Consider the following 21,356-nt stretch of genomic DNA (forward strand, 5'->3'; position numbering starts at 1 on the left):
AAACGAATGTACAGTGCAGTGGTGGTTCAAGGAGTTTTGCAAAGGAGACAAGAGCCCTGAAGATGAGGAGCTCAGTGGCCAGCCATTGGAAGTTGACAACAACCAATTGAGAGCAATCATCGAAGCTGATCATCTCACAACTACACGAGAAGTTGCTGAAGAACTCAACGTCAACTGTTCTAGATGGTTCAGCATTTGAAGCAAATTGGCAAGGTGAAAAAGCTCGAGAAGTGGATGCCTCATGAGCTGACCAAAAATCAAAAAAATCACCATTTTGAAGTATTGTCTTCTCTTATTGTATGCAACATGCAACAAAAAGCTCAGTGGTTGGACCGAGAAGAAGCTCCACAGCACTTCCCAAAGCCAAACTTACACCCAAAAAAGGTCATGGTCCCTGTTCAGTGGTGTGCTGCCAGTCTTATCCACTACAGCACTCTGAATCCCTGTAAAACCATTACATCTGAGAGGTATGCTCAGCAAATCAATGAGATGGACCAAAAACTGCAACGCCTGCAGCTGGCATTGGTCAACAGAAAGGGCCCAATTCTCCACTGCTGTTGCACAACCAACATTTCAAAAGTTGAACAAATTGGGCTACAAAGTTTTGCCTCATCTGCCATACTCACCTCTCGCCAACCGACTACCACTTCTTCAAGCACCTCAACAACTTTTTGCAGGGAAAGTGCTTCCACAACCAGCAGGATGCAGAAAATGCTTTCCAAGTGTTTATAGAATTCCGAAGCATGGATTTTTACGCTACAGGAATAAACAAACTTATTTCTCACTGGCAAAAATGTGTGGATTATAATGGTTCCCATTTTGATTAATAAAGATGTGTTTGAGCCTAATTATAATGATTTAAAATTCAGGGTCCAAACCTGCAATTACTTTTTCACCAACCTTAATACTTAACAGATTATTGAAAGTCAGCCAGACTTTTAATTGACCATTGTTGCTGAGTGATAGTTCTTCCCCCTGCATTAACTGGCCATACTAACCCTCTTATAGCTTATAATGTAACTTTGAGAGATCTATGGTATCTTCTGTTAGGTAGCAGGCAATCCAAAACATACAATATTTCTTAAAGGCTGCATTTTGGTGTACTCTTTGTGAAGAATTTAAGAGTTAATTACAGATCCAAATAAAATTAAACTTCAACTGTACATGGTCCCAGTAATTCAGATAACAGTATTCCTGGGTAGTGTCCTCACTAATCTATGTTCTCCCATGCATGGGCCATGCCACCTATGATGCATGTCTAGTGACTGATAAGTGCCAATCCCAGAAACTTTAAATCTAAAAAAGACACATATTTAAGAATAGAGGGAAATTGTGTAAAAATATAATGAAAATCACATTTCAAATGAAATGCAGAAAAATATATATAATTCAATAAATGGTCTTGAAAAAACTGGCTAACCCCCCAGGAGGAGAGGGTGGAGGATGGTTAATGTTCCCACTTTATGCCAAAATAGATTTCAAGTAAATAAACAAAAATAGAAACTAAGAAGAAATTATGAATGAATAGTGGATGCCAGGGTAGCAAATGCCCTATTACACATATAAGCAAAACTAAAAACATAAAGGGGAAAAAAAGGTCGTTACATAAAACAGCTTTTTAAAATAAGATTTTTAAAAACCCAAAACCAAGGCGAATACACAACAGAAACCAGAAAATATCTCCATATATAAAACAAAGAAAACCCTTATTAATAAAGAGCTCTAAAATATCAGTGACAAATAGGTTAAATACTGGTAGGAAAATGAACAATACTCAAAGGAAGATATATTTGAATATCTTAAGTATTTGAAAGATGTTCAATCTTATAATAACCACTCAAATGCAAATTAAAACAAATGTTTTCACTTATCAGATTAACGAAGACTGGAAAAAGCTAAAAAGGAAAATTATGCAACACACTTTTATTATTGAAAATGGACACCCGGTAATTCCGCTGAAGGAAGAAGATAAACTGGTATAGCTTTTGAGAGAGGATATACAGATACATTGCAGAACCTTAGTGTAATGTCAGTCATTTAAAATTCTTACTTTATATAAGCTCCTCCATTTTCCTCAAATTTCAGCTGTTTAAATATGAGACAACTGCGCTGGAACCTAAAATTAAGGGATTTACTTTCTTTTATCTGGCTGGATAGAATTTCTTGGCATTCTCTGTTTACCAAAAATATGCAGTTGCACCTGTCAAAATTAGTATTTGAATTGGCTTAGTCTCTAAACATGTCTAAATCCTCTCATGTTTCTTTCATTGTAAAGAAATATTTAGCTTTGAGAAAGAAAGGAAAGAAGGAAGGCAAACTCAGAGAGAAATTCATACTTCTCAGTTGGGGTTTATCATGTTGAAAAGCGACTGAGCCATTTCTCTGTTCTAATTCGCTTTTCTGGTTAAGAGCCGCTGTTGTTGAATGTTTTTCTTCACTACTTAACTACCACAGAACCACTTTCTCTTGGCTTAGGTGTTGCTCTCTTCGTTAAAGTGGCCTCTGCTGTTAACAGGGCTCTGAAGTTGCTATAGCAACCGTATCCGAAGATTGGTTATAGTTGTTAAAATTGGACAAAGAGGAAGATAAAGGAGAGACATTTTCTAAGTCCAGTAAGACGACTGTAGAGTACACTTTTAAAATGAAATTGTTCATTTTTTAACCAATAGAAATAAATGTGCTGTAGCCAGTTTCACCCCATTTCCACCCCCAAGGAGATGGTTAATATAAGTTTTCAAATGGGACAACAGGGACATATGACGATGATAGCCATGATAAAAATGGCTGACATTTATTGAGTGTTTGCTTTATGCCAGACACTGTTCTAACCCCATTGCACATATATGTGTATTCATACTGATGTTTAACCTTAATGACAATCCTATGGGGATTAAACCTCCTAACAGTTATTATTATCTCCACCCTGCAGGTGAAGAAACTGAGGCATCGGGTGGCTAAGTAACTGTCTTAAGATCATAAAAATAGTAAATGATAAAATCATTCCCGAGAATGATTAAAATTTTGACTTAAGAATTTTCTGATAAGCTACAAATAGAAGGGGCTACTGAATCTAATGAGTACAACCTATATTACAGCAAAGTACAAATCCGTGAATTTTTCTGGATATAATTTTGGTTATTTTCCTTCAGGTGGAAAGCAACTGTTCTAATTAGTTCTGATGTGTTATAGACAATGACAAACTTAAGCTTCTGTTTTGAATGCACTTGGAAACAGAATGTAATCTAAATTTTGGGAGACATTTATACGTCTCCCAGAGTCCATAAATAACCTGACCTTGAAATAAAAAAAAAATAACCTGACCTCTAACTTTTTAAAGTCTTCCCTAGGATATTGTACTTAATATCTAAAAGAGTTTCTGTTCTACAAATAACAGCTTCTGTTTAATTTTTTTTTAATTTCATTCAGTTAATATTTATAAAAGATCATATTTATAGAGGCTTCTTAGGGCCGCAAACAGGTGTATGTTGCTCTCAATGACATCCTTTTTTAAAAAGTTATCAATACTCCAGGATCAAAAACACTCTTATTTTGACATCCAGTAATTGACATCTAATACAATTTCTCCAGTCACTTTTACCAACTGCCCATTGCATTACTTAGCTCAGTAAAGAATGCCCTAACTTCTAGTAAAAAATGTCCTACCTTACCATTTTATGAAACAGAAAGATGGTAAATAGTATCCTCCCATGTGACCACATTCAAATTGAAGCACTCTGCATGGCTATTCAGACATCTGTACTGCTTGTTATTCCAAGACTCAGGCATTGTGTGCTGAAATGTCTAAGTAAACATTTATTTGGTGGTTGAAATTGTGGCCACTTAAGGGAAATGAGTAAACTCTAAATGACTTTTCATTTAAAAGCATAGGGTGAAGAAATTAAAACTTTCAAAATCACTCTCATTCCCACAAATATCCTCTTTAGAGATTACTTACCCCCTTTCAGCCTTGGAAGTTTAGGGTAGCAAAATCTTCAGAATAGGTAAAAGTACCTAAAGGGACAAAACTTCAATATTATTTTCTCATTGTACCCCATTTGCCTGAGTCCCATTCCTTTTTATTTTCCATGAGATCCTGATGAATAGATGGGTTTTATGTTTAGAAAATGTCCATCTCTAAATCAAGAGTAGTGTTTGTTGGCTTTTACACCACAAGATTGAAGGTGACAGGAAAAAAAGAGATGAAGCAGAAAGGGCTGTGCTATATGTGAAATGATTTTCTCCTGACCGACTTTCACCATAACCCCTCCCCTTTCACAGGTGTGGGCAATTTTTTTCCCCTCTCCTCTTTCCACTAAGGACTCATTAGAGAAGTAGCCTTGAAGAATGAACTTACCATTTATATAGACAGAGCCACTGCACTGATACACAGCTGAAAACCCTCAGTTTCAAACTGAACTCTCAACAGCAGGTAAGCATTTATTCATTAAAATAATAAATTCCCCAAGTCATCAGTTTATAATTTCAGAAAGGAATGGGAGAAATAGAGGAGAAATGAAACTCAACCTTATACAAAAAGAATATAATTAGGTTTAGAGGAAAAGATATATTTTGTTTTTGTTTTGTTTTTTTACTCTTAAATTTTGATATAAGGAAAATAAACATTATGAATTATACCAATATTCTTTACATTGTGATATGGACACAAGAGCAACAGATAAGAGAGCTGTTCTCACTGAAAAAAAATCCTATAAGATGAAAAATAATTACTAGCATTGGATTGCAAGTGCTAAAAAAACTTTTCTTAACAAATGCCCACCCATTGAAATATAAACGGTAAATTACATTATACAGAGATCTTATGTTTTGTTTATAAGAAACACAAGTTTCCTAGCAGAGTTTCATGCTTTGATTGTATGATTAATATGAATTAATAAAATATTTTAGATGCTTGCCCGGTGCTGATGAACACTCAAATGCCCCAAAGAAACTTCACTTCCTAAAACTTACATGAGCATTGTCATTGTTATTTTCCTTGACAAAGACTCAGTGAGTCTGTTGTTGATAGTTTGATAAAAGGAGTCACAAACCTTTAACTTTCTGTTCTGGAACACACACTGATTATGGGCAATCCAGAACAGGAACACATATACCGTAATTGAGTGGTAATTGAGCAATAAGGATATGACATTCTGATCCTGTAGCTTTTGGAGTTAAAGTTGTCCTTATAACTTTCTAATACAATTCAAAAGTGTGTAAAAAAATATTTTCTTCATCTATGAGAATCTCCACATTCTATTTTGTGGCATTTAAAAAAATCTTTGTATTTAATGAAAGATCTCTATGAGATTCACCACTGTTTACTGCAAAGTTATTGCCAAATGTTGTGCATTAATTATGGTGTCTTCTCTGTGCGAACTCACAGGGGAAATGTCTCTCTGATTTTAATTTGTAACCCTGAGCAATGTTTGTGAATTGCAAGGGTATAGTCTGGAAAGGTAGGTTGAAGCCTGATTGAGAAGAGTTTTGACTATTAAGAAGTTAGATAACTGGACTTTAGAGACGGTATAAGTGAAAGAGCAAGCTAGGGGAAAGAAAGCAAGGATAACTTTATGGGCAAACTGAATTATGTAACTAACAATGTTTTTTTTATGTTTGTTTCTCTTTGTGTGAACTGCTAGAAAGCCTAGAGTCAAAAGTGGCCTTTCACGTCCTGCAAGTATAGTGGATTCTCATTGTTTGTAGTAGCTATGTTCAGTAAAATTACACTGTCTTAGTCAGTACTGAAACATAGCTCCTGGTGGAAATAGTTAGGTTCCTGCAAGCCTCTGGTCACACATATTTTGGTCTTCAGATCAATATCTAACCTTATTGTGTTTTTGTTGAAAGACACATTACTTAATATATATTGTTGATTGAAGAGCATTGTAACTCATGCCTGAATGTAACTTATCTAACCCATGTTTTTCCTCTGTAAGGCACATCACAGCCTTTTTGCACTTAGAAATACCTAAACAGCATTTAAGCACTATACAGTATTTTAAACAGCAAAGTCACCAACAAAAAGCACAAACATTTGAAAAACATGGTACTAAATAGACAAAGAAAAGGACTCTTGTTTACAGTATGAGAATGGAAACAAGAAGGCAGAGTATGCCCTGTACAGCCTTAGCTGGAAGCATGTGTTAGGACACCCAATGTTTTTTGCTGCTCTGTGCATGTCAGCAAGTGACTGCAAAAGTGCTGCCAGTATTGATTTGGGGGTTACAAATACATTTTAGTGAGCAGGTGAATTTGCAAACATGGAATGAATCCACCAATAAAAAGAATCAACTGTAAATGTAGGATTATAGTCCATGCTCTGCATACTAACCTTACTCTTGACTCCATATTAATTTGTCCCTCTATTTTTCCTCTTGCCTGAATTTTAAAATAAATTTAATTTTTCTCATATTTTACCTATTTTCATAAATGGTTTTAGATCCTCCAGGGAAAAAAAACAGGTAACAAATAAGCAAATCATCGAGAAATACTTATAATTCCTACTCTTTGCATTAGCTACTTTGCTAAATATTAGGGCATAAAAAGATCTCTAGACATCAAACCTAATTCAGAGATTCATAACCTACTGCCCTCCATTTCATAGCAAGAGATATTGAATTAGAATAAATAACTATGTTTAAAATAAGTATCTACTAAAATTTAAAATTTAGAGATGACACAAATGAGTGAAAAGTCAAGCAGCTACAAGAGAGAAAACAGATGATGGCTGTACTTCTTTCTTTGCCATCCTAAAATCTGGAAACTCAATCTTTTCAAACTTTCTAACAGTGGTCCAGACAATTAGTATGAAGATCCAAAAACCTCCTGACTTTCTGGTGCTGCCCTGGCCCTTAATATTGCTTATAGAGAACACAAACACCTCAAGTATACCACTCAAGTATACCCTTAATATTGCTTATAGAGAACACAAACACCTCAAGTGTACCACTCAGTGGACCAGAGCCCATAGGCCTTGATCATATGTTTCTAGAAGTTCAGACTCACATAAAGTACATGATAGAGGTTTACAGTAAATTTTAGGTAGATTACAATCGAACATTCAGGGTATCATGTAGTCACATTGGTACGCCACATAGGGAAATTGAGTAGTGTTTTCTACCTGGAAAATGTGTTGTAAAGGAATGGTCCCAGCCCTCCACCATAATCCCAAAAGCACCAGGTTCTCATGTCTAGCTGAGTTACCTTTGCCTTCCTAGTGCCCGACTGCTAAGTGAAAGTAGATAAGCTTCACTACATTGACGGCAGGAATTTTTTTTTCTTTAATTCAATCAAGCCCTGCTTGGAATATTGGGGAAAAAGTTTTCTTGGGAGCAAAGCAGGGGAGTTGAAGCATCAAAACCTAGAAAATGTTAAGTGCATGTGAATGAATGAGTTTGCATACATTATATAATATTTAGGCCCTTCTTCTTTCCCTAATGATGCCTGGCTATAATAAGCCTTAGCCTTTTCCCACATCTGATTCCTCACTCTAGTTGTTTCTCTCCAAGTTGTTCCTCATAACCACCTGACCCACTCAAGTCTTTCTCTAGTCTTTGTCCCACATTGTAAAAAAGGAGTTTTCCTACTTCGCTGAAGATTCTTACCCTGAGTTTCGTATTACTCATTCACAAACTATTTAGAATGTCCCTCCTATGTGCCAGGCCCTGTGGCAGGTGCTGTGTATACAGTGGAACACAAAGCAAACCTGGGCCCTACCTTCATGCAGCTCATAGGCTCCTTGAGACAGACTTAAGAAAACAAAAATAAATGTAAAATTACAACTATTGTTAGTGCCCCAAAGGAAGAGTGTAGAGTGCAATGAATGTGTCTAATAGAAAGACTTAATCCAGTGTAGATACTCACATCTAACTGTCCAGGATTAGGTCATTAACACTCCATTTCCACGTTTTCACTAGGTTAGTCTGATTTACCCATCCCTGTGCCTCCCCATCTTCCTTTTTGCCTCTCCTAAGGGAGCAATGGCAGTCAGTTATACTCAATGAAAACAGGACTACAAGGGTATTCCTAAATAGATTCAAATGTTAACAAGCAAAAATTAAACGCCTACCTTCAAGTTTCTAGTTAGGTGTCGAATTGCAAGAGCCTTGGAGAAGATGTTGGTGCTAAACTGTTCTACCAAATTACTGACGCTGGAGAAAATGTTGAAGAGCTGCTTTCCTGAATCCCTCAAGGTACTATAAAGTTAAGAATTTTATTTTATTGCTTTATGCTATTAATCTGTAAAATAATGTCAAACTTGCAGCTGTTTCCCATTTTTTTCCCTAAAAAAGACTCTAGGAGCATTTGTTAAACATACAGCTTCCCAGCCCCCTTATGCTAGATACTGATTGAAAAGATTATGGAGAAGGCCCAGGGAATTATCCTTTTGATACTCACTCTAGGTAACTTCTAGGGAAATTTAGGTAATACTGGGCTAGATTATTTCTTAAGTAAATTTGAGTTCTAAAATTTTTTAAATGGCAGAAGAGTATGAATTGGCGACATTGCAGTTGAGGATATAACCTAGGTAAACAATAGAACTGAAGTTTAGGGATTGTTAATAAAATTTTTTGTTGCTTTCAAGATCTTTATTTTTGAAGTTTTTTCAATGGTTCTGTTGGTCATCAAGTTCCTATCTGTTTTAAAGTCCAGGAGACCCTGCTGATAATTCAGTGCTACTGTGGAAAATGTCAATAATCAAACATTGCAGCAAATGTAAATTAGAACTGTTATAATAAGCACTTCGGTGCTTACTATAATGAGCACTGCATTCAAATGCAGAATGCAATTGAAATTGCCTTTGAGGGCTGAGTTTCTTGAGCAAAGAGATTTCCCTGAAAAGTGGTTTTCAAATGTGATTGGCATGCAAATCACCCAGGAGAGACATAACAAATCAGAATTTTTGAAAATAGAGAACAGGGTCCTGAATTTTTAACAGACACCCTGGATGATCCTATGTATATGAAAATTCAAACAAAGGTGATCTAGAGGGAATCCTCTAATGCACTATATTATGTTGATTAAATCTGGTTCATCTTGTCCTATGGATTGTGTTTAAACTGTATGTGGTAGGGAAAATCTGAGTAATAATTTGGGATCATCTGGCTAAAAAAAGTACCAAATGGACAATCTAACCCACATTTTCCCCTGTTGAATGCTGACCCTGAAGTGAATTACTGGAATAAAATGCAAAGCTACTTTGCTTTAATAACATGTCTGGCTAACTCTTTTGCCAGAGATAACTAAAAAGGTTTCAGGGATCTTTATAGGATCATAAAAGATGTTAGAGAATAAAAAGAAATGAAAGAACATATAGTTTTGTTTATTTACCACCCTTCCTCCTTTCTTTGGAGTTTGTGGCTATGTATTGTGTAACCTCAGCTTAGTGTTTAAGTGATTAAATATCCTTCCAAAGTTCCTTCATAAACTCTATCGGCTCATTTCCCTAGTATTTTTACTTCTTTCTAGCCACTCCCCCTCTCCACTCAACACTTGCCCTCTGAATAAATAGCTATTGGAAGAATTTATTCTTTGTTTGTTTATTTGTTTTTAACCAATGTCAGATCTTTCAGTTGGTGCCAAATCATATACAAACAAGTTATGGAGAGTTTTTTCTCTCAGAATCTAAATATAGGAAGAGTTTTTCCCTTTTAACCTTCTGAACATTCCAGTCATATTTAGGCTACATTCTGGAATAAGGATGTGCAGTTTCCTTACGTGAAACCATTTTAACAAACATCACTCTGTATGTGTAAGATGAGCAGCCACAGACGTTAATGACTAAAGGAACAAGCAAGATCCTTCCAGAATACTTTAGTTCTTGGATTTTCACTTAGGGTGATACATGCTACACATTAATGTAAGCTGTACTCAATTTGGAAGGACCTAGTTATGAGGATATTTGAATGAAGGCCCAGATGGGGTGAGAAAGAAGAAAGTTGCATGATGTTCTAGGCATTGATGAAAGGTGGGTGATTTGGATTAAGATAATGTATAAAGCAGGTAAAATGTAGGTAGGTTCCAGGGCCCTTATAATTAAAAAAAAATTCTTTCATTGAAGTCTAACACGTACTAGAAAGTGCACACAGTAGAATTACGCAGCTCAATGAATTTTCACAAAGCCAATACCTGTGTAGCATCCACTCCAGTCGGGAAAATCATTACTTCACAAGCCACTCCTTCCCACCCCCAGTGCTCCTTTCCAACCATTGCCTCTTCCTACTCCCCAAAAGTGACCACCATCCTACTTGCAAAGCTGTAATTGAGTTTTGCCTGGTTTTGCATGTAATATAAATTGGATCACATCATAAGTATCTTTTTTGTATCTAGCTTCTTTTGCTCAATATTATGTTTGTGAGATTTGTAGTGATTTCATGTAGCATCAGTCTATTCATTTTCATTGCTGTTTTGTAATCCACAGAATGACTACACCACAATTTATTCATTCCACTGTTGGTGGACATCTAGGTTGTTTCCAGCTTTTTTTTTTTAATTATGAAAATGCTATGAACATCGGCCTATAGCTCATCAGTCCTCATTATCCCTATATTTTTCTCCAACCTCTATAAGCACACGTGGCATATAAAAGTTGTTTTGTAGAACAGACATCTTTCTCCATAGAGAAAAAAGTGTGGAAGGCCACATAGCAGAATTCCAGTGTTACTTCAGTATTGTTCAGTCACCAAGCATTCAATCAGCTACGTCAGGCTCCATGGGTATAATGAATGAGACATAGTTATGACCCTCAGGGAATGCTATAGACCCTCTCTCTGTAAAATCTGAGATGTAGGTTTTTCTTTTTTTGCTTTGGGTCTATATCACCCTCAAATGATATTTAATTTTATTTTAGAGTTGAAGGAGTAGGTTATTTTCAGATAATAAATTGAACTTGAAGAGCAGCTGAGCATCAGGATTCTCTGTGGAACCTTTTAAATATGTATGAGCCCTAAATCCACACATCATATTCTGATTCATTCAACAAACGTTTATTTCTGACCTATGCGCCAAGCACCTGTCTAGTAGGCCTGTATCAATCTAGTACTTCTCGCTATTGTACTGTAAACAAAAAGTAGGTTTGGGGAGAGTTTTCGTAGGATTTCATACTTTTACCAGTTTTCACGTACACTGATGAAATAACAGTAGAAAAGTTTATATGTGTGTATATTGTGCATGTGTGAATATATAATGTCCCCTATCATGGCCGGGATTGCACAGTAGAACAAGAAGTGAAGAAGGTAATATGCAACCGAAACAGCTAATAGTGTGGTTGGCTTGTCTCTCTGGGTTTTCTGGCTCAGGTTTATGGAGCAGTGATGAACATAAATCGTGGGAATCCCTTCCAAAAGGAAGTGGTATTGGATTCATGGCCAGACTTCAAAGCTGTCATCACCCGGCGACAGAGAGAGGTACAATTTTGAAGGAAAAAAAAAGGATTGGAAAGAAAGATTAGATAACAGAGATAGTATAACCATAGTAACCATATACATTAGCTTACCACACTGCATATTCCAATTAGTATTCCAAATTAGTTTCTAATAGTCCATATTCCAAATTAGTTTCTAATTTGGCTGGCTTCAGAATATGGAAAAGAATATGGAAAATTTCCAGTCCCAACCTGTTTCCATCAAGAATATGGAAAACTTCCAGTCCCAACCTGTTCAATAAAGTGTTTCCTTAGCATTTTGTAATCTCTGGAAGCACGAAGCACACGTGGCTGATTTGTAAATACTAGCTTTTCCCCTGGGCGGATGATTCCTTATGACTGACGGCTTTGGTCATGTGGGTAAATATGGAACAAGACTGAAGAAGACAGTACCACTCCATTCTGCCTCTGAGAATAAGCAAGAGCTCAAGTGATCAAAGAGATGCTGCCCTGACGACAGTAGAAAGATTTTGAGAGTTTTGATTCTTGGAGGTGAATCCATTGAGTTATAAACTTTCTGTTTTTATAAATAAATAAGTCCTAGAAAAATGTGAAATAGATGTCTTAAAACTTTCCTAATCTCAGAGGAGAGAATCAAGTAGAAGTTACAAAATTTCTCCTCTCTCCCTCACTATGGCATATTAGCCTTATTCCCACTTAGCCATCGTTTTATAGGTGGCTAATTTCATTAATGGAAAATTAGCTAGATATGCCCAGCTAATGGTACCTAATTTATCTAAGATTTGGATTATCCTGAGACATTATTTATGTTTTTATAATTATGTATTCTGTCCTAGGCTGAGACAGATAACCTTGACCATTATTCTAATGCCTATGCTGTGTTCTACAAGGATGTCAGCGCTTACCGACAGCTGTTGGAAGAGCACAATGTTATTAATTGGGACCAAGTTTTTCAAATACAAGGTGAGGTCAAGTGCAAGACATACATTATACAATCTTTTTTTTCTTCTCTTTATGGTATATATCAGATAGATACAGATAGGTATTTAATATATATGAAATGTATATACAGTGCTTGAGTGTGCCACTTACCCTTCCAATTTTTCATAATGACTGGGGGTTGATATAGGCAATGAGGTTTCTGTTTATGACTGTTCCAATGAAATGAGTTCCTTAATCATTTGACAGGAAGGTAGGGATCTCCATGTTGGAAATACAAAGTCTAGCAAATTTTTTCAACCATATACAGCTGAAGTCCTATAACAAAAAAAAGCTTCTATCCACTAAGAAAATTTACAAATAATGACTAACACACATTCATAACCTAAAGACTTAGGATGTTGTATAAAATGCATTTGTAAATGCTCGAAAAGACCTTATGGAGGAAGCATTGAATTCTCACCTTTATAGATTTATCCCAGTTATGCTCATTAGAAGTAAGACATGGTTCTACCACTCCCTTAGCCAATTTAGAAAAAAAATTCTCACCAGTATTACTTTAATGCGGAAATGAGGAAATTTCTTCCTTGCTGTGAAAAATCATGGCAGTAATTCGATAGATCTTGGCGCTTCTGGCCTACTATTCTTAAATCACCTCAATCCATCATTATAGAGAAAACATGCCTACCATTGCCATTTTTTTTTTTCAGAAGGCTGAGCTGATAGTTGTGAATCAGTCATAGTTATCCAAATTGACCCAATCATTCTTCCCAAAGCTTTGGTGGAGACAAATGTGAATTAGTAGCACCTAATATAGCTGGAGTGGTGAAAGCCACTTATTTAGTAAAAATGTCACTTTAGGCATTACTCTTGATTTCTGATGTAATTGTGTGACTGTAGACTTCTGTGCTAATTACTGTAATCTCCTTAGAATATTGTATATCTTCTAAGTCTTCAGTACCTTTGCTATTCTTGATTACAGCATCTAAAAAGATCATGAATCCTCTGTTTCCATAACAGCCCCAAATCATGAAAACTTCAGACCCTGTCTACTGCCCATATAAATGGTCAGTCTTTTATCCTTTGCCACAGTGCAGACTCCAGTCACAGATGCTAGCTGGACTACTTGTCGATGCAAGCATTCGACAGTAGAGCTGCTTCAGCACTGGGTGTCCAGAGGAACGGCACACACTGCACAAGAATGCCTTTGCTGTTTTTCATCTAAAAGCCATTCATAAACCATATTTTATCAGGTTTAACCCACTAACATACCCAGAGGAGGCAAACCTCTTGTGTTTGCCATGTGAGGACAGGAAGTGAAGAAGCACACAGCTACACAGACAGGCCAGGCTCTTCTGCTCAATACTGGTTGCATGGACGAGAGAAGGAATGTCTATTAACCTGAAAGTTTCAGAAACCTACCCACTGGTGACTGGTCTAATAAATGTCCTGAGTTCTGGCTTATCCAATTAGCGACTCCTCCCTTTCTAAGGAGGTAGGTGGACAGAGAACAAGCAATATGTGGAAGTTCCTTTCTCTTGCGGGGAAGGAGAAAATCATTCACTGAAAGTGGTAACCTATTCATAGGGTAGAAGGACATGGTCAACAACACCGGGAAGGGGTAATTAGCAAACTCCAGGACTATGAAAATTACACAGCAAACCACCAGATTTTTTAACAAATAAATTGAAAGAATTAAAACAAGAAAGGTGGGAATTAAAGGAAAATATGTAGATTAAAAGATTTACAAGAAAAAAGGCCAAAATTAAGAACACATGCTTGGATAATAAAACTATAAAGAAAATATATGATTGCCATAAAAATTATGATACTGGTTATTTTTAGTGGAAGAGAATGAATTGTGATTGAAAGAGAGGTAAATAGAAGTGGTTAGTAAATTTCTATTTTGTGGCTTTAGTAGTAGTAGTTAAAATATATAAAAATTAAGTTATGCATTTGTCTTACGCAGTTTTCTATGGCATATTTTATAATTTTAAAAGTTTTCTAAAATGTGTTAAACTGACTTTTAAAAATAATTAGTTTATTTCTTTGTGTTAGGAACATTGTATGCCTGTATCAAAACATCACATGCACCCTATAAAGATATACAACTATTATGTACCCATAATAATTAAAAATAAAAAAATTAAAAATATTCTTATATTTCAATTTAAATAAGTTTTAAAAATTAATTGGTTCTATTTAACTTGGGAGAAAGGAATTCTGCTTCAACTACCATCCACACCTTTGGTTGGCACTGCCTACCTAGTTCTTTCTCATAGTCCTTTGAATTCCTTAGATGTAATTCAGTGTTATAATATGGGATGCTAGCCAGAGCACCTATAATTTTAATAGCATTAACTTGAAGACTTGCTTATCTTTTCTGAGGCCTAACTCCCTGAGGGAGAAACCCAGGCTCAGATATCATATTGTGTTCAATACACCTTCCCACTCATGTGTTCTTCAAGTCTCAGGGTCACTGTGAGAAGTCCCTCACCAGAGGGGAGGACACAAGCCATTAGATATGGAAGGAAAAGGGAAAGTCAGTTTCCAGAGAGTTCAGTCAATCAAGACACAGACTAAAAAGGACAGAATAGATGGGGATTTGGAAGGCTAGAGAAAGGAGTTATACTACTAATATGAGCACAGCTAGAGTGGAGACCATACCATTTTTGTGTACCACTGTGAAGCATTGCCCAGCACAGTGCTTTATATATAACAAGTATTGAATGAAGATTTATAGGTAAAATAGTATAGCTATGACAAATAAGTGGGATCTGGATGAGTTAAGTTCAAGATAAATCCCACCAACACTGAGTTTACACCTTACATTCTGTAATGACCATTCTGGCAACAGATTGGAAGAGTCTTTAGTGACTTGCCACACCATACAAGTCTAAGCTCTTTTACAGTTCTAGGTATATGGTAGGTCATGGACTTCAGAGGTATAAAACATTCTCACTAACTTCAAGGAGCTTAATATTAGTCTAAGGAGTCAAAAAAAATTAAAACTCCCACAGAATATTCCAAATTCCCATGTGATATTCCCATGAGAAGTTTCCATGAAAGATCATGAGGGGTGGTCACAATGGGCAACACGATGAGAATTTGAAAATTCTCCCAAAATTTGCAAATCAGACACCAACTAGCTTATAATAATTCATATGTAAATGTATAGCGTTTAGGATAATACAAGGTGGCAAACTGGTGATGTTGACGATACGCAGCATAAAAATACTGCCAAAATTTTCCTTTTTGCTTTTTCAAATGAAATGCCACATTTTAAATTATCTTTCTATATACAGGGTTGCAGAGTGAGTTATATGATGTCTCCAAAGCTGTGGCCAACTCAAAGCAGTTGAACGTAAAACTAACTTCCTTCAAGGCCGTTCATTTTCCTCCTGTTTCAACTCCTCCAGACGTCAGTTTCCTGTATGTAAACCAAGTTTCTGCATTTGGGGAAGGACTGACTTCTATAGAAGTACAGATAGCAGTAACTGTAGTACTTAGTGTCATTACAGAATGTTTAGACACTTTCGATTTGGGCCATTGAGCCTAAATGTGTGTGTGTGAGAGAGAGAGAGAGAGAGAAAGAGAAAGAGAGAGAGAGAGAGTGTGTGTGTGTGTGTGTGTGTGTGTGTGTGTATTCTTTTCCTCTCCCCTGTGCTTGACTGCTCATAATTTCGTTGAAAATAAAATCAGTATCTTTGTCCATAGTTATAAGTGAAATCAGTATAGCTGTATTTTCATAGTATACATAGAAAAAATCATTCCTTGGTGTCCTCCTCCCCCAAATAATTCTAATTAATCTCTATTGTCTGAGTCCAAAGTTATTGTTTTTGTTGTTTCAGGGGTAAGGGTACATAACTGACTTATGTTGAGCTCTTATGGGCCATACACTAAATGTTTTAAAGAGATTACCCCTTTAATCCTTCCACAACACTACAAAGCAGGACTATTGTTATACCCTTGTTTAACAAAGTTGAAGTAACACATAGGAGTAAATTGTAGAGCCAGGAAATAATCCCAAGAAGTCCAACTCCAGGATGTAATCTTTCAAAAACATTTGTTAGGTTTTAATCTTCATTCTTCTTTTCTCTTACTCTGTAGTGCCCGCTCTGTCATTTACTAATCCTTTCCCTTCAGCTTAACTTTTATAAACCTCAATTGTTTCCTCTCAAAAATTAAGTTATCATTATTAATATTGAGTTAATATTTTCTTTATATGTTTTTTGTAAGAGAATGAAGCAGGATACTTGAAGAGTACCCACCTCAGTGAATGTCCGTTTTCTTCACTTGCACAGTGAATGTTGAATTTTTGAGCAAAACAAGATTAACCCTAATGTACATTTTAAGTCACAGGAATGCAATCTTATCTGACCCATACCCCTGTATATTCTTTCCACTTCTTGGATTGCTTTGAAGGAAATGTCCCAGATTTTATCCTTAAATATTTTAAGATGTATCTCTAAAAGATTAGGATTCTTTACCCAAAGAAAGCACAATGCTGATATCACTTCTGTGTCAGGGGTCCCTGAGACCACCCATAGACTCTATGATTTGCTACGTTGACTCACAGGACTCAGCAAATGTAGTCATACTCATGGCTGCAATCGATTACAATGAAAGGACACAAAGCAAAATCAACAAAGGGAAAAGGTGTATTGGGTAAAGTACAGAGGAAACCAGGCACAAGCTTCCAAGAGTCCTATCCCAGTAGAATCACACAGGATGTGCTCTGTTTCTCAGCAATGAGGTGTGACAATGTAAGTAAAATGCTGTCTGCGGTGAAACTCATAGAAACTCAGTACCCAGGATTTTTATCAGAGGCATCCTCTGCCTAGCACGAACCAATTTCCTAGACTCCTGGAAGAAATGCAGGTGTTCAGCATAAACTACATTGTTCTTGCAATTTAGTCACAGTGAACCACTTAGATCTGAGTCCTGGGAATGGCAGGACCCCTCCCAGATCCGAGTTCCCAGACACACCAGCTAAGGATCACCCTGGCAGTCAGGCTTTTCTAAGGGTAATAGCTCAAGCCTTCTGTATTATGACTTTTCTGCACAATCCCTTAAAATTTTGTTAGCAATATTTCCTTAAAGTAAAATAACTAGTTAGTAGTCATATTTCTCAAATTTTCATAAGATTTTTTAGTCTTTTTATTAATTGTTTTATTTTAATATGTATGGCAGTTGAATTCAAAGTTATAAGACAGTCTGGTGGGATTTTTCAATATACGGTTTTAAGTCTGTTTTGAATCAACATCTAAGTAAAATCCATACATTGGGATTGCTTAATATATCTGAAGTGAAGTTTCCTTTGACATGTATGTTCCCCTTCATCTTTATTTTTATGTTTTTTTTTTTTTTTTTAAGACAGAGTCTCGCTCTGTTGCCTGGGCTAGAGTGAGTGCCATGGCATCAGCCTAGCTCACAGCAACCTCAAACTCCTGGGCTTAAGCGATCCTACTGCCTCAGCCTCCCGAGTAGCTGGGACTACAGGCATGCGCCACCATGCCTGGCTAATTTTTTCTATATATATTTTTAGTTGGCCAGATAATTTCTCTCTATTTTTAGTAGAGATGGGGTCTCACTCTTGCTCAGGCTGGTCTCGAACTCCTGACCTTGAGCGATCCACCTGCCTCAGCCTCCCAGAGTGCTAGGATTACAGGCGTGAGCCACCGCGCCTGGCCTATTTTTTATGTTTTGTTGAAGAAATTAGACTATTTGTTCTTTAGAGTTACCCACAGTCTGTTTACTATATTGTATCCCTCAGGTATTACTTAAAATTTCCCTCTGTCCCCAGTCAGGCCTTTTAAAACAGGGTTTTAACTTTAATTGATCTCTTTTGCAGGAAGTTAGACAATTTGTTTTTAACACCTAAATTATTACCCAAATTTGTGAACTCTATTTTGAATATCCTGACCTTCATATACAAGTTAGCATCTCTAACATAAACTATTCCTGGAACACGTGCCTTGGTAATGTTTTTATTTGCAGCAACATTTCTGCCTGAGGCTTCTTTGTCCTTGCTTTAATTTTCAAAAATTGAAAATCTCATTAAGCCAATTATTGTTTTCTTCCCCCCCTCCCCGCTTAATGGATAGATGACTGGCCCAGTTCCATAGCTAGCAGTAAACGTGGAATGTGAGCTAACACTACAGACAGCTAATAAAAAATATATATGTATATATATAAAAATCATAGCAAGAACATTAGCAATCTCTTACCAGTCACTGGAATGGTCTAATGATATTGATAACTTCAAGAATGAAAGCAAATTCTGAGGTGCTGTCAAGCCTCATAGGCTTTCTGCTAAGCAATCCATCTCAGTTCTTAGAAATTGTTCCGATTCCATTTTCTTTATCTTAATATCAGGGGCTTTATATGGTCAATTGATAAAAACTTGCATAACTTGAAAATAAATATAGTGAAGGCTAGTGGCCTATAAAAATACTGCTAGCGGAGAAGTTGGAGGTAGAGAATATTTAACCTAGAGAAGAGTAGGCCTAGGGGACAGTATAGAAGAACTAACGTGGCCAAAGCATGTACATATGCCTGGAAAATTAAGAAACTTGTGTTACTTTTCTGGCCATGGATATGTAAGATAGAAATTCTATGTTAAAACACTTATTTTACTGAGCAGTAAATATTAGAGCTCCAAGAATCTGGACTTACCCAAGGCCTCACAGAAGATTTCAGCAGAGTCAGGACTTAATAAGAGCAATTCTGAGATCTTTTTTACAGAAAGACAGTGTTATAAGAAAAACTTTATTAGCCAGGCATGGTGGTATACCCCTGTAGTTCTAGCTACTTGGGAGGCTGAGGCAGGAGGATCGTCTGAGCACAGGAGTTTGAGGTTATGGTTAGCTATGATCATGCCACTGCACTTTAGCCTAGGCAACAGAGTGAGACTCTTGTCTCTGAAAAAAAAAAAGAAAAATTTCAGGTAAATTTAGCAGAGTTTATTTGAGCACAGAATGGGTCATGAATCAGGTGGAGGTTCAGAATTCCACCCAGCAGTGTACACAGAGAGCTTTTGCAGGCCAGACACAGATGCAAAGTACAGAAATCACCTGATGGGCGACAGCTAGATGCCTGCCTTATCTTGGCATGGTCTGAGCACTTAGCTGCCTATGAGTGGCTGAAACTCAGCTGTTTGTTTTACTCCTAGGAGGTCTGTTTACATACTAAGTTAGATTGCAGTTCAGTACATAGGGGCTTGAGGTATGGAGGCAGCCTCAGGCTGAATTTAAGTTGATTTAATAACAGAAACGCTTTCCTTAATCTGTACTGAGGACAAAAACAGGTGGACATAAAATTAGCAGGAAAGACTTGAATTAGATAATAAGTGTTTTGTTTCATCAGAGATGAAACCCTGAAAGATGCTTGTAAGTGGGAAATAGCCTATTTTAACTCACTGAAAATGTCAGGCACTGGCTCAGAGATGGTTTCTCAGTTTGAATCGGTATGGAAAGAGAAGTAGCTGTTTACAGTCACACGATTCTGAGCTCCTGTTTCTCGTGTCATTTCTTCTAGGAAAGGGCCTTCCCCACGACTCACCTACCTGAGTGTCACAGATGCTGATCTACTCAACCGGACTTGGTCTCGGGGTGGCAATGAACAATGTCTCCGGTACATCGCCAGCCTCATCTACTGCTTCCCCAGTGTGTGTGTCCGTGATGACAAGGGAAACCCAGTCTCCTGGTCTATCACAGACCAGTTTTCCACCATGTGCCATGGCTACACCCTGCCAGAGCATCGCAGGAAAGGTTATAGCCAGCTGGTGGCCCTCACGCTGGCTAGGAAGTTGCAAAGCCGGGGATTCCCCTCCCAGGGCAATGTCCTGGATGACAACACGGCATCTATAAGTCTCCTGAAGAGACTCCATGTTGAATTTTTACCTTGTCGTTTTCATAGGCTTATTCTCACCCCTACGACTTTCTCTGGCCAGCCTCCCCTCTAGCCCAGTGAAACTCTGGGAATTTTCTTACTTTTCCTGAACACACTCTGGCTGCCAATGAGGGAAGAATTAAAACTGGAATCAGGAGAATCTTGGGTTGTTGAAAAGGGCTTGGAGAAGACATAGAGGATCAACCTGAGAAGCCTTAACTCTTCCCATCTCATGTTTCCACAGTAAATAACCATAGGGGTCAGGGGCGTCTGTGGCTGAGAACAGAAGATTGTTTTCCTTTAGGATCCACTGCAGGGGAATAGATTCCAAAGCCAGCAGTTCTTAGCATACTAGCAGGAATTACGTCATGAGAACAAATGATTGAACACAAGACCATGTGGCTACTGCTTTATTACTGCTGCTTGGGTTCTGCTCTGTATTCTCACAACCACACCAATTCCCTCCTGCCATAATATTCCCCTGTCCCCTGCTCACCAACCTGTGTTCCTACCACCTCTACCTCAAGTCCTCTGTACAGTATCCTGTTTTTTTACCTTTAATTACTTGCTCACCACTTCTGCTTAGGACTCTAGCCTATAGTTCTCCCTGGGAATGTTCAAATGCAATGGTTCTCACATTTTAGTATTGATCAGAAGAACCTGGAAGGCAGGTTGCAACATAGGACGCTGGGCTTCTCCTCCACAGTTCCTGATTCAGTGAATATGGGGTAGGGCCTAAGAATTTGCATTTCTAACAGTTGCCTTGGCTGGATGGAGATACGGGCATTTTAATGCTATAAACAGATGGTTGTAAGTATAGGACTAGATGTTACCTATAATCTATTTCAGCCCCCTTATTTGTAATCTTTCTCATATGAAACTAAGATTCATATATAGATGTGTATGTGGGTATGCAAATTACATGTAAGCATATATACCTATATATATATTCCATTCATGTCTTCTATGTGCATATGTGTATACTCATACAATTTTGATAAGATAATAAACTTTAACTCTCTCATTACATATGAAAAACTTGAGGACTAGGGAAAATAATTTCTCCAAGATTATATTCTGTGTAATCAGTGTAGGAGGCCAAGCCAGAATGCTCTCGTTTTCATTTCAATCTATTCTCACT

General features: G+C 37.1%; 1 protein-coding gene across 1 annotated transcript; it reads left to right on the plus strand.

Annotated features, from left to right (window-relative positions):
• Positions 1–4,377: 4,377 nt before the first annotated feature.
• Positions 4,378–20,288, plus strand: GLYATL3 (glycine-N-acyltransferase like 3). Its single transcript, XM_045542145.1, has 6 exons — positions 4,378–4,429; positions 8,076–8,192; positions 11,298–11,405; positions 12,220–12,346; positions 15,628–15,754; positions 19,862–20,288. The coding sequence occupies exons 2-6, from the start codon at positions 8,115–8,117 to the stop codon at positions 20,286–20,288; spliced, it is 867 nt and encodes a 288-aa protein (XP_045398101.1). The 5' UTR covers positions 4,378–4,429; positions 8,076–8,114.
• The last annotated feature ends 1,068 nt before the right edge of the window (positions 20,289–21,356 follow it).

The sequence above is a fragment of the Lemur catta genome, chromosome 2 (assembly GCF_020740605.2).
Source record: "Lemur catta isolate mLemCat1 chromosome 2, mLemCat1.pri, whole genome shotgun sequence".
Classification (NCBI taxonomy): domain Eukaryota; kingdom Metazoa; phylum Chordata; class Mammalia; order Primates; family Lemuridae; genus Lemur; species Lemur catta.